The sequence below is a fragment of the Lynx rufus genome, unplaced genomic scaffold (assembly GCF_022079265.1).
Source record: "Lynx rufus isolate CCGP_SWC_20201006 ecotype Redwood Valley unplaced genomic scaffold, mLynRuf1.p SCAF_9, whole genome shotgun sequence".
Taxonomy (NCBI): Eukaryota; Metazoa; Chordata; class Mammalia; order Carnivora; family Felidae; genus Lynx; species Lynx rufus.
In genome coordinates, this window is record NW_025814897.1 from 74,381,900 (window position 1) to 74,401,061 (window position 19,162).

The 19,162-nt window shown below is 38.3% G+C and overlaps 1 protein-coding gene across 5 annotated transcripts in view; it reads right to left on the bottom strand.

Moving 5' to 3' along the window:
* Positions 1–576: 576 nt before the first annotated feature.
* HPS5 (HPS5 biogenesis of lysosomal organelles complex 2 subunit 2) overlaps positions 577–19,162 on the bottom strand; it is a 39,725-nt gene continuing 21,139 nt past the window's right edge. For 4 of the 5 annotated variants that reach the window (XM_047070330.1, XM_047070331.1, XM_047070327.1 and 1 more), the window contains exons 9-23: positions 18,316–18,404; positions 15,944–16,122; positions 15,349–15,507; positions 14,567–14,762; positions 13,767–13,890; positions 12,678–12,824; positions 11,224–11,301; positions 10,118–10,695; positions 9,220–9,340; positions 8,641–8,796; positions 7,771–7,890; positions 6,817–6,930; positions 5,322–5,428; positions 2,480–2,750; positions 577–1,359 (exon numbers count right to left, since the gene is read on the bottom strand). In XM_047070330.1, the coding sequence (XP_046926286.1) occupies positions 1,299–1,359; positions 2,480–2,750; positions 5,322–5,428; positions 6,817–6,930; positions 7,771–7,890; positions 8,641–8,796; positions 9,220–9,340; positions 10,118–10,695; positions 11,224–11,301; positions 12,678–12,824; positions 13,767–13,890; positions 14,567–14,762; positions 15,349–15,507; positions 15,944–16,122; positions 18,316–18,404 (2,500 nt within the window). In that variant the 3' untranslated portion in view covers positions 577–1,298. The remainder of the gene's footprint in view (positions 1,360–2,479; positions 2,751–5,321; positions 5,429–6,816; positions 6,931–7,770; positions 7,891–8,640; positions 8,797–9,219; positions 9,341–10,117; positions 10,696–11,223; positions 11,302–12,677; positions 12,825–13,766; positions 13,891–14,566; positions 14,763–15,348; positions 15,508–15,943; positions 16,123–18,315; positions 18,405–19,162) is intronic. The other variant, XM_047070333.1, reaches the window with a different exon arrangement.

Consider the following 19,162-nt stretch of genomic DNA (forward strand, 5'->3'; position numbering starts at 1 on the left):
AGCCCTTTACCTGTGGGATCTGATGCTGCCTTTGGGTCAACAGTGTCAGAATTGGGTTGCATTGTAGGACACCCAACTGGTGTCAGGAAATTGTTTGGTAAGGGGAAACACCACACACACACACACACACACACACACACACACACACACACACACTCCACCCCCACCCCCACTGTAGACCACAATTGTTAGGTTTTCCAAGCTTCCCAAAACTCTAAGAAACTTTGTGAAGCCTCCTTTCTCTGATAATGTCTTCAACCCATCTGGTTACATGATATCTGAATATCATATGGAAGCATGACAGCAATTTCTGTCTATAGTTCTTTGGCTGTGTTCTGAATGAAAAAAAGAAGCGAATCATTCAACGTATCCAACACTTTTCTTACTCCACGTTGAGCTTACTCCAACACCTTCCTGCAAATTGCTCACAATAAACCTCATGTCTGTATTCTATTCAAATAAAAACTTAACCAGATTTTACATGTATCATTAATGTGACATGCTATGCAAACATACAGGAGCTTGATGGAGGCATTCTAGTGCATGGCTTCAATGACACAAGTGCTCGCTGCAGTCTTTGTTAGTACTTAAGCTTTCCTTTATTATGGCTTTAAAAAAAATAATTTTTAAAGGTGCATGATTCCTTTGGACCACTGTTTAGGAAAGATTAGAGATAAAACATTTCTGGTAATAAATTAGTCATTTGTATATATGTTCAGATTAGAAAATGTCAAATATTGGAGAAAAATATATTTTAAATTAGCTCAATTTAAATATGGGGCCATTTCATGTAAATATCTAATCTGAATCTTCAGTGTTTCGTGTATTTTATGTGTTAATTCCGTTATGCCCAGTCTTGTCAATAAATTTCTCAACTATCCCAGGTAAGATATAAAAAAATTCAACTCCTGCCAATGACTTTATCTGTCTTCATTAAAAGCAGGATGAGAAACTTCTGTTCCTACATGAAGAGTCACAATAGGAAAATAATTCCCCCGATTCACTAGCAAGGGGAAAATAATACTGTAATTCAGCTGTGAACTTCCACATTCTGACTCCAGGACACTTCGATTCAGCAAACAAGGACTGATTCCTTTCAAAATTGAACCCTGGTTGACAAACACTGAGTTCACAGAGCCACAGATACAGAAGTTACGGACACTGACAAAAGTATTCCCAGGAAGGTGGCAGGGTTTTGAGGCGGTACCTTTCCTTCCACAGCAAATGTGTTCAGGAGGCTCAGGAGCATGACTCAGTTTTTCTCAAAATATTATGACATTGTGATGAATCTTCTTCCACTAGGCCTGCTGAGACCAGAGAAACCGATCACATTTTTCAAGCATGCTTTGTATCAAGGCTCTGAAATCCCAAAGAAAAGAAACAAGCACATTTAGTTTTCATTGTTCTATTTACAAAAAAAATTTTTTTGAACCCACAAAGAATTAAAGGATTCAAAAAGTTGACGGATTCTGTGCATCAAAAGACACAATCAACACAGTGAAAAGGCATCCTATCCAATAGGGGAAAATATCACAAATCATATATCTGATAAAGGTTTAATATATAGAATATATAAAAAATTCATACAATAACAAAAAAACGTGATTTAAAAACAGGCAAAAAGACTTGAATAGAAATGTCTCCAAAGACGATATACAACAGCCAATAAGCATATGAAATCACTAAGAAAATGCAAATAAAAACCAAAATACTTCTCACCTCATGCCCATTAGGATGGTTACTATCAAAAAATAATAGTAATAATGTAACTACTGTTGGTGAAAATATGGAGAAAATGGAGCCCTTGTGCATCATTGGTGGGAATGTTAAATGGTGCAGCCCCCATGGAGAACAGTATGGCAGTTCCTAAAAAAAATTAAAACTAGAATCCCATATGATCTAGCAATTCCACTTCTGGGTATACACCCAAAAGAATTGAAAGCAGGGTCTCAAAGAGACTACTGTAGTCAAAATTATAGAGACAGAAAATAGATTGGTGGTTACGAGAAGCTGCATGGAGGGGGTCACGAGGAGTTGTTGTTTCATGGGTAAAGTTTAAGGTTTTCAAGATGATATGAACATAATTAACACTACTGAACCAAACTTAAAAATGGTTAAGATGGTGAATTTTATTTTATCTGTATTTTACCAAAATTAAAACAAAAGCAAAAAAAGCCCTGAGACAAGTTGATATTTGGTACTAATAACTGTCTTCAAGAACGGAGTACACACCAGATTTGGGTATTCACATGAACTTACAGAGTGTCTTGGTCACAAGTATGAGACACAATAATTACTTTTAGCCTCTTTCCTCAATCACCTTAATTAGCAGAGGCGTCTCACTCCCCTCATCTGTTAGTGAGGGGCTGGGACTGAATGATCTCTATAGACAGCCCCACCCCCTTCTGAAAATCTCTGAGCTTCCACATTCCCCAAGCACCTGTGGAGACGGCATGACAAGGGCATGACAGGTTATTACCTCTGTCTTTTCTCCGCAATCCTTAGGATATCGCAGGTTCTAGTAAACCTCTGTGACAGCTCAAGGGTCAAACCACATTCCTGTAGCAATGACCAGGCCTGATCTGGGCCCATGGCCTTAGCTAACAGAAGTGCCACATTTTCCACATTGATGGGGGAAGGCCCATCACTGAAGTTCCCATTCTGTGACTTCTGGGGGGCTGGCTTTGTACTCTCATTCTGTACGAGATGTAGGAGAAGCTTCCATTCCTCCACAGTCTCTGGGATCCAACCTACACAAACACACAGAAACACACAATTTTGGCTCTAATGGCTCTTAATGCTCTGCCTGCATATAGGAGACAGTCAGAACCATTGTGAAAACATTTAAAACCAAAACATAAGAACATAATATCATCCTAACACAAAATTGTTTTCTGAACATTTGTTGAATAAGTAATTCATGATAAGCAGAGGTCACAACATTAGCTTCAAAATTCATTTCGCTCACTTAGGACTCCTTGGGTACAGTCTAGGCTAGGCACATGATGTGCAGTGTGAGACCAACCAGACATGATGACCCCTACACTCTTCTGGAGCTCAGTCTAGTAAAGGAGGTAAACACAGACCTAAATCTATACTTATAAACTGGGCTAAGTGCATTAAAGGAAAAGGTCAGGGAACCATCAGAGAGAATGGCATGTTTAGGGGGAATCTGAGAAGGGCTCTGTGAGGACGAGATAGATGAGCAAAAGACCGGGCAAGCTCAGAGATGCACATGCCTGTGCCTCACATATGGACAAGCGTGAGGTCGCAGGGTGTCCGGGAATGGAGGGTGAAGGAGCCTGCATTTCTGACAAAGGAAACATGGAAGGCAACTTGACACAGAACAGAACTGGAATTCAAGGAACTCAAAGAATGGCCTACAGTGCACAAAGGCCTGGATTTTATTCTGATTTCCATGTAGCATGTTTCAAGGAAGGGAGCCACATCATCCAATTTTTGTTTTTAAGAACCCTTCTGGCTGCTCCAGGGAAAATGGATTAAAGGTGGGAGAGAATGGAAACCAGATGACTATTCTGAGGTGACTGCAGCCATCTAGGCGAGTAGCTAGGACCAGGGAGCTGGTGGTGGAGCAAAAATATGTAGACAGATACGAGATACACATCGGCAATAAAACTAACAACGCCTTGAAGAGCAATTAATATGAGTTATGGGGAAAAGAGAAGTGTCAAGACCCCCATTTAACACACCAAGGGTAGGAACAGCTATTATTTTATTAACAAAATGGGCAGAAAGGATTTTAAGTGGGATTTATTTTGTTTATGCTTCTTGAATTTTCAGTTTTTATCTATAACAAACATTGTATCATGACTTTAAAAATGTAAACCACTTACCTTAACTATTCTGTTAAGATATTATCTTAACTATTATCTGTTAACTATATCATCTTAACTATTCTGTTATTTTTCAGAAGGATATGTATGTTTATAGTTTTAGTCCTGCAGAATCACCTGGCCCTCCTCTTCGTTTCTTTTTAAAAAAAAATTTTTTTAAGCTTTATTTATTTTTGAAAGAGAGAGAGAGAGAGAGACAGACTGTGAGTGGGGAGGAGCAGAGAGAGGGAGACACAGAATCTGAAGCAGGCTCCAGGCTCTGAGCTGTCAGCAAAGAGCCCAATGTGGGGCTTGAACTCACAAACCGTGAGATCATGACCTCAGCCGAAGTCGGACGCCCAACCAACTGAGCCACCCAGGTGCCCCCTTCCTCTTCATTTCTGAAACAAAGATGATAATTATTTTTGCAATAGTTGGGACATCTGAAGCTAACTAACACTTGCCAGTGAACTGGCTTTTTTGCTCTGTTCTAACTTTCCCTCTCCCACACCAATAGAGCTGCAAAAGGCTATAGGTCACACTGCTGAATGAAGGACCCTGATGTCATGCAGTTGGCATCTTTGCACTGAGAGGAATAAAGCAACATGAGAAAACAGACCAAGATGGACTCTCAGACCTCAGATATCAGTGTGTCAAAGCCCTGGCCTTCTGTCATTTTATCTGTGTTGGATTGATAAAAATTTAAAAACAATTTTTAAGTATTTAAATACTTGGGAAAGCTGGCTGCCACTCCACTTTAAGTTCATTTTAATGATACTGAACTGTTGGCTGTGTAAAAGGCAAGATGGTGCAGAGAAAAGACTCTGAGCACAAACTTTAAAGACAGTCAGTGAGACCTGGGTCTGAACACCTGCTCCACCAGTTGTACGGCTTTGGGGAAACTAACTGTCCTTCCCCCAGACCTCAATCATAACTTCTGTAAAACAGAAATAACAGTAAATATCCCAAAGGTTTGTTATTTAAACAGCAGATGGAAAAGTGTCTAGTGTAGTGACTAACACATAGTAGGCACTTGTTAATAGAAAAATTGCCTATAGTTTATTCTAATTATGATTTTATAATATACTAAGTGGTACTGATAAAAACCAAAACAAAACAATGGGCACCTGGGTGGCTCAGTTGCTTAGGCATCCAACTCTTGATTTTGGCTCAGGTCACAGTCTCATGGTTCATGAGATCAAGCCCTGAGATGCGCTCTGCACTGAGAGTGCAGAGCCTGCTTGGGATTCTCTCTCTTTCTCTGCCCTCCCCAGCTCATGCTCTCTCTCTTAATAAATTAAATAAATAAAAAATAAGTAAATAAATAAATAAATAACAAAGCAAAACAAAACAAACCTCCACAAATTTGACAGCTAACCAGGATTACATACAGGATCACTGAAATGTTCAACCAAGTATCCTTATTGAAAATTCTGCAGTGGCTTCTAATATACTACAACCAAAAGTAACCAACTGGGACTTACATACCATTGTCCCCTTCCATCAGGCTCATATCGTTAAGACACACAATGTTGGTGAAGGCCTCTCTTCTTCTCTCCAGCTCCAAACAAAGAGTAAGATACCCAGGCCAGAAACTTTAAAGAAACAAAAATTGAAGAAAGGAATAAAAACAGTGAATTTATCTGGAGCTGTGCTGTCCAATAAAGTAGACATTAGCCTTAAATTTAAATTAAATAAAAAGTCAGTTCTTCAGTGGACTAATCCATATTTCAAGTTTTCAAGTGGCTAATGGCTACCATATTGGACAATGTGGTAGCATTATTCTATTATCTAATAGATAATAGAAATAATTAGAAATAACTAGATAATATTCCTATTATCTAATAGACAATTCTATAAGACAGCCTCGATCTAGAGTGTGTACGAAAAAAAAGAATAAAAGCTAGAGATAAATACTGATATTTGAGGCCAAGCACTAGTTATGAGATGTGTAAGCTTATATATACTTTACAAACTTTCAGATTTCTTCCCCAAATATGCAAACTATGTAAGTTCTCCTTGACTCTTCCTTCTCTTTTATTTGCTATACCCATGGTTTATAAGTCCCACTGTATTTTCCCTCAGAATGTCCCTTGGATGTGCTCCTTCTGCTGCCATACTCATCACCAATTCAGTCATGCCTGAATTACTGTGACAGCTTCCTAGCTGGCCCTCCTATCTCCAACACCAGAGATGATTTTCAGAAAGCTCCATTTTTATCATGTCATTTCTGTACCAATAAATTCTTCTGAGGAGCTTTCAAGGTCCTACATGATCTCATCACCTACCACACCTGGCTAGTTTCATCCCTTATTATCAATAAACAAATATGTATCAAGTACCTATCACTGTATGAATTAGGAATTACAAAGAAAAAGAAAGACATTGGTCCCTATCTCCAAAAGATTATAATCCAGGTAGAGCCATAAGATAACACTGCCAGGCAATAAATAACTAATATGCGGTATGGATAAAAAGCAATGGTCAGTTTCTCACGCCCTTGTTCTTGCTGTTTCTCTTATCTGACCCACCCTCCTCTTGGGCTCCTTTATCAGTACAAATCCTGTCCAGCCTTCAGGGCTTTACCTCCAAAGTCTCCTCCCTCCTCCCTAAGTCCTTCACCAACAATTCTATTAAGCACATTCTAATCTCTCCCTTCTCAGGAACCCTGTATCAACTGTTAACTCTTAGCACATAGTCTGGTGCTTAATTAAATACCATCCAAGTGCCTGAGAACTGGAGTTAGCTACCAAGGACCAGGGGGAGAGAGGAATTAGCAAAGGCCAATGTCTTCTACACAAAAGAAAAATATGTATAAAATTTTAAAAGAAAAAGACGTCTACTTTACTATCACTTAAAATAAAAGTCACTTCTCTGTAGTAAAGAGAATTCCCAAATGATAAAGCATATCAATTCAGGTCCTTCACTATAAAGTTATGAACTAAGAAGCTTATCTTTAGCTTCTAAAACAATTCTCACTTACCCATGAGACCTACAGATGTCAGCCATTTTCTCTTTGGTTATAAAATCTGCAGGTAGTTTAATGAGATGGAGCAGCAGCTGATTGTAACCCCAGGAAAGCAAGTGTGAATGGGGCCTGTGAAATGAACAACTCTCAGTGAATTAGACAAGAAACACTTTTACAAAATGCTTATGCACCATCTAATAGAGAAGTATAGAGTTTAATTATATTTGTCACATGATTAACATATTGTCACTTATTTTTCCCATTGTTATATTTTTATATTATAATATCCATTATATCATTATATCAATTATTATTATATTTTTCAAACATTTTTACTTGGCTTTTGAAAAATTAAAAATAGCTATTTTTCCTGTAACAAATATCTGTTTATTTTTTAAAATTAGGCATTTTAGGTAATAAAAAGCAAAAGAAAGAAGCCTATAATTCTCACTCATAGACAGCCACTGTATCTCCTTCTAGACCTTTTGTCTAGGCATATATGATAAGCATATGGTGGGGCAGGGGGGCTTTTAATAAGCTTCTCTTAGAGGTAAACACAAGAGATATTTCTAATACATTACATGTATCAGTATGTATTTCTTATGGATTATTTTTTTTAGTCCCAAATCAAGCTATGTCTAGAAATTTCCAGGAAGAAAACATACAATTTCCTCCCTCTAATACAGGTTTAACCATCAAGGACTCTTAATGTGGATACATGAAAGAGCTTAATTATCTGAAATCATGTACAAAATTGTGCAGGGATGTACATTTTTCTGAGAGGAATCATCGGAAATCTGTAACTCAAAAAATGTTCAGAACCACTAAGAAGTACACTCAGTTTCCTTACTATTATGACTTGGGTCAGTCTCTTCCATAGCTATTCTTGAAGTAAGCCCAGAATGCTATGAATGAATAAAGCAGTTCCATTCTAGAGGAACATCGGAGCTGGAAGGAGAACTTTTATACCTGGGGTTTCCTTCATCATCCATAGTGCTTGTGCTTGGGGGAGCATCGTGGGTCACTGCTAAAAGCAGCCAATCCAATCTTAAAGATTCTGGTTGTAGAAGGGACTCAAGGAAAGATGGCCTAAAAGAAAGTTGGGGAGAAAAATCACCAATCTTCATACTGAGAAAGGAAACATAAAATGTAGGAATGTGAAGAAAATGTTATTAGGGGACCAAAATAGTAGATGAAATGACTTGAAAACCCTCCACTACAAAATGTCTAGAAATGCTGGTGAAAATCTAATAGCCTATTAAATGAACAGTTGAGCTCAAGATAATAAGGAAAATACCAAAAGGCCTAAAACAAAAAGAGAAATGAAAGCCAGTAGGGCAAATGTAAATCAATGAGATGAAGAAAGTGCGGGGGCGGGGGAGGGGCAGGTGTTGAAACCAAGGGCCATGTGGAAATAGGAAATGAGACCTCAGTCTAAAAAAGAGATGAGATCTGGGACTGAGATCCACAAAAAGCTGGGATATTATCAACAAAGAGGTGGCAATAAATCCACTCACCAGCAGAGACAACAAGGAAGCTTATTTGCCTTAGTGTAGGACGTGAAGCAGGGGTTTAATTTTACATTGATCATCATTGATCATCACTGATTCACTGAGAATCCCTGAGACAGAGTGAAGAGAAGTACACTAACTATGTGCACATTTATGGTATGTGTTGTGGACTGTGAAAGAACGGTACATGACTGCCAAAATCATCCTTTCCATAACAGGTGTGTCAATTGTGTGGCAGGTGGCAGTAAGAACATAACAACAGCTTACACAAGGGAAACAATGCCTTATCAAAAGAAAAGAGAGTCTGCAAATATTCTCGCCTTCTCACCGTTGATCTTCAGGCCTTGATTTCACCAGACTGTCTAAATAGGCCAGAAACTGAGCAGGATGATGATGACAAAGTTGCATGACATCCGAAGGCAAAATAGATGGGTAAAACCTGATTAAGGACCGAAGAGCAGATTCTCCAAACGTTTCATACAATCTGCATTTAAAAACAAAACCAGTTAGTCTCCAACTTCAATGAGATGATGTAACTTGGTTACATTATCTAAGCATTTATTAGAAATAAAAATGACAATCGGGGTGCCTGGGTGGCTCAGGTGGTTAAGCTTCCAACTTTGGATCAGGTCATGATCTCATGGTGAGTTCCAGCCCGAGTCAGGTTCTGTGCTGACAACTGAGAGCCTGGACCCTGCTTCAGATTCTGTGTCTCCCTCACTCTCTGCCCCTCCCCTGCTTGCGTGCTCTCTCTATCTCTCAAAAAGAAAAAACAATTTTTTCAAAAAGAAAAAAAAATGACAAGAAGCTGCCCACCATACAACTGAGTAAAACTTTAGAGATTAAGACCAAAACCAAAACAAAACACCATGACTTTAGTTCATATAAATGGCAGAGGACAACTTACCTGGCGGCATAAGCAATCAACAAAGGACTGTCAAAGGGGACTGAGTCATTCACTAACTTTAATCTTGTTGGTAGGTCTCCTTCCTTTATCTCCATATACGCAGGACTGGAACTTGCCATTTCTGAAAGATAAAGCACACCCTTTTCCTTTCATCTTGTAGCTGTAAATACTCAGTTCATGAACACATTCATTCAACAGTCATTAGTTATGGACCTACTGGGTGCATGGCACAATGGTTAAGCACTGGAGGACAAACAAAAAAAGGACAGGACACAATCTCTACTTTTAAGGACCTTAAAATCAACCTAGATTACCACATGGGAGCGAGTTTCCCAATGAGTTGGAACGTGTCCTGGATATTATAGGAGCAAGAAATAAACTTCTACATCTGAGTTATTGTGACACATTTATTCCAACAGTTTAGACTACTCAATTATTAAAATCTCTCTGTGCCTCACTCTTTTCACCCGTTAAATGGAGTAACACCCTCCACTCTGAAAATAATTCTAAGATAGGAAATGAAACCTCCTTAAAGTGTTTAGCACAATATGTGACACACAGTAAGTACTCAAAATATGGCATATATTATCTCTACATTAGTAAGTTACATAAACGATTTTCTTTTTATATGACTGCATTTGTAACACATTTCATTTGAATCCCAACTTCTCCAATTTTGCTATATATATGTTTTCTGAGTATGACTTTAAGAGAAATAAAATGAATTTCTTACAGTTGCAAATTAAACCATAAAAATTAAATTGAGTGGGAAACAGAATGGAGGTTGACCAAAATGGAAATAATCTTGTACTTAAATCTTTTTTTTTAAATGCAAAAATGCTAAGATGCTATTGTCCTCTATACTGATTTCTATTTGATAAGGCAATCTGATTATTACCTTTCAATCCTTCAATAAAAGTATCCCAAACACAAGGACTTTTAGCGTAACTAAGCTTGATACTCTCCTTTGCTCTTTTCAAGTCCAGGACAAAAAAGTACTTCTTTATGAACTGACAAGCCAGAATATCAGGAGAGTACTGTTGCAAAGTGTGGTCCACATGTCCACTTGTGCTTTTGGTCTCAGAATTCAATACATTCAATTCCAAACACAACGTTGCCAATTCAGCCAGATCCTTCTGAAGACTGTTAGCTATGCTGCATGGAGAACACACTTGGAAAAGGTCATCCAAGGGCTCCCTCAGACTACTTGTAGATTCACATGTTCTTTGATCAACAGTTTCTTCATTGCCTAAAGAGTCTCTTTTTTCTTTTTCATTATCTTCATCTAATACTCCCTTTTTTGACTCATCAAACAATAGCACATCCTGGTTTGATGCCATGGATGAGTTACCAGTATCTGAAATGCCTGAAAAGTCCTTCATGGCAAATGTTTTTTCTAACTGCGAAAGCCACTCCTGTAAAACCATTCTCAGAGACTTGGGTTCAAACAAAACCAGTGGGTCCTGTAGCTTGGTCCTACACAAGACAGACAAGTATGAAATTTATGTTTCATGTGTTTTTTTAAAACAAATTATTTCATGCTAAGCAAACCTACTGGATATAACATACTTATCTGGAATAAATGTTACTTTTCAACTCTTTTAACAATTATCTCAGCAAGATGACAATATGAGAGTAACTTTAATACTAATTGTTGAATTTCAATTACAAATGAGACTACCTTTGCCCACATGGTCTCAGGACCACTCCTGATGACCTTGAAGTCATTCCCATTCACTATAAAACTCTCCCATTCAGGGCGCCTGGGTGGCTCAGTCAGTTAAACATCCAACATCGGCTCAGGTCATGATCTCATGGTTTGTGGGTTCAAGCACCATGCCAGGCTCTGTGCTGACAGTTCGGATACTGGAGCCTGCTTCGGATTCTGTCTCCCTCTCTTTCTGCCCCTCCCCACTCACGCTCGCTGGCTTTCTCTCTCTCTCTCTCTCTAAAATAAACAAACATAAAAAAAAAAAAAAACCTCTCTTGTTCATAAATACTCACATTGCTTCTGCTGTTGCTACTTTGAGGTCTTGGAACTTGTCCTCTTCTGGAGGTTGACTAATTACTTCTTTTTTCTCCCTAGAGAAGTGTGAAAAGAGTTAGAGGGGATCAGAGCTTCCTTAAACAAATATTTCTAAGTGCTTACTAAGTGACACGTACTGTACTGAACGTCACATGACACAAACAGATGAATATAAAAAATGATCCACGGCTTCAAGATGAGTAAACTCAAGAGAGAAAGAAAGGCATGCAAACAACTAACCATAACATAAATGAGAATAAAATGAACGCTAAAGAGCGGCACAAACATTGTGTTTGTAAAGCACGAAAAAAGGAGTAATTTTTCTGATAAGGCAATCAAGGGAAGTGTTCCCAAGGAGGTGGTATGTGTATTAGGAAGAAAGGGGAGATGGGCACCTGGGTGGTTAAGTGGGTTAAGTAAACGACTCTGGATTTCAGCTCAGGTCATGGCCTCATGGTTCATGAGTTCAAGCCCAAAGCGTGCTTGGGATTCTCTCTCTCCCTCTCTCCCCCACCCCTCCCCCCTCACATGTGCACCCTCTCTCTCTCTCAAAATAAATAAATAAACTTAAAAATAAAAAGAATGGGGGGGGGGGAATAGCACAGGCGAAAGAAACAGCATGAACAAAGGTAGTGAAGTGCACCCACCCAATGCTCTGACAGGACCAGAATAGAGAACACTTAGAAGCATGCAGTTGGAAATGAGGCTGGAAAGGTGGGCTAAGGTCAGAGTGAGGACTGCCTTAAATGCCACAACAATACCTGTACTTTTTGTCCAGTAAATGTAAGCATTCAGGAAATTATCCTATATTATCTGACTGTCTACCTACAACTGGGCCTGTGGGTCTCTCAATTCCTGGGTGAGTACTGAGCTGGTGTGCTTCTAATGCTCAGATCCTACGAACTGTGAGTTAAGGCAGAGACCAGATGGACAAGACATTTCACACTGTGCCAGACTAAGGGCTCTGCTACAACCCCACTACATAAGGACTACGCCACCAGCATATCATGCTGACATGACATCAATGCCAATGCTCTCATCCTACAGGCCAGAGAGCATTAGTGACTTACCCAAGGCCACACGCTAGTCAGAAGCACAGCAAGGACAAGGCCTAGATCTTTGGTAATCCTACTCTTAATCTAATAGTCTTCTATAACATCCCAGAAGTTTGAAGGGATTTGGAGGGGAGGGATGTTGTGCAGAGGACAGATGAAAGAGGTGCTAAATTAAAACTCTCTCTCAATAGACTTGCTATGGGTAGGTGTCACTTTCCAAAACTTACTTTATGGTGTTCACGTTTTTTAGGAGCTACACAATGTACAATGAACAGGGTCAGATGTGTGCCTTCTTTAATAGCACACAGTCTATGGCTTTCTTCAAAATGACAGTTCAGTCCTCTAGAATTTACCCAGATTTATATGTAAGAGCTTACTCAGTGTCTTCTTTTGGGCAAGTGACTGGACTCATATCCTCTTCACATAACTGCTCATCACCCCTGGGTTCTGGTCTTATTTTCAAATCAGGGCCTGTATGAAGGGTGCCAATCTTCTCAGTAGTTTTACGTACAAAGCTAGAGACACTGGAAGTCAAATACCAAAAGACTAATATGAAAAACACCTCATTACTCCCAAGAACAAAAAATTCAGTACCTGAGTTCTCTCTGTTCCCATTAGTCCTAGAAAAGCAACTTGGACTTAATAAAAAGAAAGACTATATTTATAGCAACTTCCTTAATCAGCTACATATTTCATATAAGGCCCACATAAAACATACAATAAAAATTCACTTCATTTACTAAACTGCCTTGATTCAGTGCTAAAGAAAAAGTCTTTAACTCCGGCTATGTCTGCAATGTTTCTATAACTTAGGCAAAGGAGGCCATGTAACCACCTGCCCCATACTGCCCAGCAAATTAACAGAATTTCTTCATGAAATTCAGTGGCTAACTAGTCACAATATAACCTCCTTTACAAGCAAAACCGTATCTGGTAAGTGAATCATTATACTGTACACCTGAAAGTAATACAACACTGTATGTTAACTCTACTGGAATTAAAAAAAAACAAAAAAACAAAAAAAAACAGTATCCAGTAAGACTCAGATAAGTGGTTAAGTAGCTATACAAGTCTTTGCTCTCAAACTGGAATGCCAATTCTAGGCCCATGGAGTAGATGGAAAGACTTCCAAAGAGTCTCCAATTCTGAGTGCAAATTGAAAGGATAAAAAAAAAATGACTAATGATCTATGGAAACTGTTACCATCAGGGATGAGGAAAAAACAGATTTTTCAAAATTTTACTCTGTCTGGGATGGAAGACACATTTGTAACAACCCAAATACCCAACTACCCAAAGAGGGAAGCCAAACTGTCGAAGATGGAAATAACAGGTTATATGAGAAATAATCTAAAGACTTGTTTTTTCTTATTCAAAATGTCTTTCCATCCTCAGCACAAAAGTACCTAATGTGACAACTGAAATGAAACCAGAAACAGGATTAAGGGACAGGACTAATTAGTTTACCTTTCCTTGACCGCCTGAAGAGACACAAGAGGAGAAGGAGAACGAAATGGTAATGGAATGCTGAAGGGAAGGAATGTTTCATTCTTGTCTGTCTCAAACGTCACGGGAACATGAGAAACACTGTCTGATGAATGTAATCAGGGGAAAAAGAAACAAAATTTAATCACACCGGAGTTTTTTTTAATCTTTAAAAAAATTCTGAAATGAATAAACCAAAGGAAATGAAGGATTCAATACTGAAATCACAACTGAGCCAGATACAAATGAGCAGAACACAGGTTTACAAGATGCACGGGATGGTCCACATATAAAACACTGAGGCAGGTACCTTCATTTGCCTACTAACCCTGAATCCCCATAAGTCAAAAAGGAAGTTTAGAGTCTTTATTAAGCTCTTCTCAACAGTTGAGTCACAGGAATACTCGAACATCGAAAAGTGAAGGCAATGGCCTCCAAAACTGTAGTTAATTTTTCATTCCTGATGGAAAATAATTTGGTTAGTCAAGATAAAATTGTTCTGCTCCTTTGATTAATGACCTCCTTTCTTAACTCTTGCAGCATTTTGATGTGTGATTAAAATTACAGACTGTATCAATATTCAACCTAAACAGGAGGGGGAAAAACACAACTAAACCTAAACCCATTCTTCTATGACAAACAGATCGACATGTTTGAGTGGAAAGTCTGTCAACATAATAAAAATTATTAACACCATGGAGAAAACTCAATGCACAAGTTAATCCTGGCAAAGAGAAGTCACAGAATATAACTGCTTCATGTCAGCAACCAACAAAACGCACCGTTATCACCTTCATTCCCGTGTGAGCTCCAACTCTGATCCGGTTGGTCCTCTTCTTGATGTGAGGTGAATTCTTTGAGTCTCTCATCTTCTGAGAGAGTTTGGCTGTGAAGAGAACAAGAGTCTTCATCTGACTGACTGCTTCTTCTACTACTAATGATACGATAAATACCGGAGTCCAAGATGCTGAAACTTTCCTAAAAATAAAAAGAATCCCAAAAAAATCAAAATAAAACTTTCCTTCATAACACAAAAATGGTTTTTAAAGAGAAAAACCAACACGAGTAAGTAGCAAGTCAATAACAACAATTATGGCTTAATAGAACAAACTGGTGAGCAAGGTTTAGGCTTCCGGCAGCTGGACCACCCTCACGTGCTGATGACGTCACACTAACATCTTTCTCTAGCTTGCCTCCATGAATCCTGGCTGTGAGAATGGAGAGTCACGAAGACAACCCTGAGCTGCACTATGACTCACATTAGCACGAAGCATCTGAAATCACAGATTAGGAGCAACTTAACTTGTGCTGGAAGCTATATGAGGTACTAACACATAATAAACAATGACGAAACAAAATATGGCTCCAAGACATACCTAAGTGGAGGCTTCATAGGGCTGCCCAACGGCTGAAAGAAAGCCCCCTCTTGACAACTCTCCCCTCTCTCTAAATCTATCACATGGAAAGAAGATAAGCTTTGGGATCTCAAGAGATATAGGAGTACAACCTGAGGAAGAAAAGCCTTACTGTACAGATAAACCCTTTGAAAAGTAAAAATACCTACATGTGATGAAATGGAACTTCTTCTACTGCTGCAAGCTGAATCCAAAGGTTCGAATTTTAAGATCAATTCTTCCAGTTGAGAAATCAGATCACTATAGGTTGTGAGGTCCAGCTGAGATTTCAAATGCTCCAACTTATCCACAGTCAAAGATTTTCTTCCCTAATGAAAGGGTAAGTAGAAACCAAGTAGAATAGCTTACTATTTATAATGAAATCTAAATTCAGTGGCCAATATACTGAAAGAGATCTAACAGAGAAAAACCTCAAAGTTGCTTTAAAAAGGTTTAACAAGGTAGTAAAAGAGTTAATGAGAATTAACTTAGAAATTAAGAATTAAATGCTATTGTACACACAATCATTCCCCCTTAAAACAAGGTCTGAAATTCAAGTAAGTTTATGAGAAAATTTAATTTTCTTTTAAGTGGGACGTATTCCCTTTTTCTTACCCTCCACCCACCCCTAGATTTATATGCCATGCCTCCTGTAGGGATTTATGGGGCTTCATTTGCTAATAAAGACAAGCAACTTTGTAACACAATCCTGCAGGCTAGGGTGGTTTTAACAACCGAGATGAGTATGTAAGCTCTCTGACTCACTCTGCTGGCAATGATAGAGTTTTGGAAAAGACAGCAGGTGCAAGCCGCCAGGTTCCACAGGCCTCTCCTCAGCAGGCGCTCCACACAGCGTTCCACAGATAACAGAGAAAGATGTGAGACTTTCCCATTCAGGTGCAAACAGAACAGCTCATTCTTGTAGACGGCCACATCCTGAATATCTACAAAATCCACAGGGGTGAACACACAGAAGTTTAAGCAAATATTCCTTTTCCATTTTGGCAAGGGCTGCAATTATTCTAAGAAATTCATTTTTTACAATGAGTTTGACTCGACTGAATTTCAACTCACTTATACTTGCATTTCAATGAAGAAATCATATTTTAGACACTTCTAAAAAAATAAGAGACAAACGCATCTGTTTAATCTAAAATTCTATGTTTAGGGGCGCCTGGGTGGCGCAGTCGGTTAAGCGTCCGACTTCAGCCAGGTCACCATCTCGAGGTCCAGGAGTTCGAGCCCCGCGTCAGGCTCTGGGCTGATGGCTCAGAGCCTGGAGCCTGTTTCCGATGCTGTGTCTCCCTCTCTCTCTGCCCCTCCCCCGTTCATGCTCTGTCTCTCTCTGTCCCAAAAATAAATAAAAAACGTTGAAAAAAAAATTAAAAAAAAAAATTCTATGTTTAAAATCTGTTCTAAACAAAACAAATGAGCAAAGGAAAGAGAGAAAGACAAAGAAACAGACTCTCAACTATAGAGAACACACTGATGGGTACCAGAGGGGAAGTGGGTGGGGGATGGGTGAAATAGGTGATGGGGATTAAAGAGGGTACTTGTCCTGATGAGCACTGGGGTGATGTATGGAATTACTGAATCACTATACTGTACACCTGAAACTAATATTAAACTGTATGTTAACTACACTGGAATTTTGGAAAGTAATAATATAATAAATAAAAAAATAAAATGCTACTTTCTATGAAAAGGAATTGGGACTTTAAAAGAGCACTCTACATTAGAGGCCAGACTACAACAGTTCTGAGAGTTACAATCTAGTGTCAATGAATGGATTTTTAACACAGCATGTAGATTGACAAACAATTCATGAGAAAAATACCTGTCTTGGCAGAACATCACGAAAGGACTTAAAAAACTAGTTTTTGATATCACTTATAGGTAGAATCTAAAAAAAGCCAAACAAGTAGAAGCAGAGTAGAATGGTGGTAACCAGGGGCTGGAGGGGTAGTGGATGTTGGTCAAGGGGTACAAAGTTAGAAGACAAATAAGTTCTAGAGATCTAACGCACACACAGCATTGTGATTACAGTTAACAATAATGTATCATATACTGCAAAGCTGCTAAGAGACTAGATATTAAATGTTCTCATCATAAAAGATAGTAATCATCACAATATATAGTTGACCCTTTAACAACATGAGTTTGAACTGCACAGGTCCAATGATATGTGAATTTTTTTCAATAAATATACTATGGTAAATCTGTTTTCTTTCTTATGATTTTCTTAACATTTTTTCTTCTCTAGCTTTATTGTAAGAATACAGCAAATAATACATGTAACATACAAAGTATGTAAACTATGTTATCAGTAAGGCTTCAGATGAACAGGAGGCTATTAGTAGTTAAGTTTGTGGGGAGTCAAAAGCTACATGCAGATTTTCGACTTGTCTGTGCCCCTCACTCCCACGTTGTTCAGGGGTTAACTGTGTAACTGTATCAAATCAATACTTTGTATGCCTTAAACTTATACAGTGTATATGTCAACTTTTAAAAAAACAAACTCGTTTTAAAGGGACAAGCTTAGTGAACTTAATCCACAAGAAATCAATATTGATCAGATTGGTAAATAATGGTTCCTCTTTTTTATATTTCTACAAGGTAGAAAATGACCCAAAAAGATAAGATACACTCTCTGAGTAGCAATGCTAACACGGCTAGATGTCTTCTATTTCTGGTTTAAACTAAAAAAATATAGAGATTGACTTTCTCTGCCTCAGCCACCTAAAATGCTGTTGCTCTCACAAGGACTTCTTGAACCTCAAACTATTAAGACACAAAATGGAAGTTCAAGCAAGACTTCCAACAGGCATCAAAATTCAGGGTAAACAGAAGGAAAAGATTAACTCATTCAATCCTTAGCAGCGGTTACTAAGATTAAAGAATAAATGGAAACTGTATTTAAAACTACCCATGAAAAACTAAATAACTGACCACAAATTCACAAGTGGATGCTTGGATTATACCTTATGGTGGGAAACGTCTATGATGTTAACCTTTATAAGAAATGTCACCTCATTCTATTTCTCTACTTTTCACACTGCAAATGAATTCTCCTACAATAACTAAATCCCTCACAAGCATGAGATTAAAAATCACACAAGGAAGAAAAATACAATTACCTTTGATTTCACTCCAAAGAAGAACTTGAACATTCTGAGGAATGAAAATATAAATTCCTCTTTCTGTCCACGTCAGCACACAGTGCTCACTGCAAAAGAAAAGAGAAGTTAAGAGAATTCTAGTTTGCTTGGATACAGAAGTTTGTGATACAATTCCCTGAACTCAGACCCTCACATCAGCTATAAAAGTAAATTGAGGCTGTACAAAAAAATAGAAAAAAAAATCACAACAGTGATCCAGTTAATCAAGTCCTGACACCCCTTTTATGTCTGTAGCAAAAGCCCCCTAAAAAATATGATGCCAAACTGGGAAAAATTTAGATACATACACTAAAAATCTTCTAGAAAAAGAAAAGGCTGGTATCTTACCTAATGTTTGTTAAAGCAACCAAATTCCCCATAACTAGTATAAAATGGGCACATTTAAAACAGATGACATACCTCACCACAAATCACTGCTCTAGTGAAACACTTTTAGGGATGGTAATATTTTGGTGTCCGTAGTTGTGAGCAGGCAATAAAAGGTTGAAAACTCCTGGTCCACTATCTGCCAGGAGCTTTATCAAAGGCCCTACCTATTATCTAACCTTGTGGCAGCCCATCAAGATAGAAGTGTTTTTTCCTTTTTTCTTAAAAATAAACACTTAAAACTTAAATAATATGCCCAAGGACAGTCTGTCTCCAAAACCTGGACTTTTCTCTCTCTACCTCACAGAATGTACTTTTTCTCTCATTTATCCTCACTGACCCATCTACCAACTATTACTATCTAGAATCCTGATTATTCCACGAAACTGCATTTTCAAAAAGTCATAGATTTCCCAAATGCCAAATGAAATAACTCTTC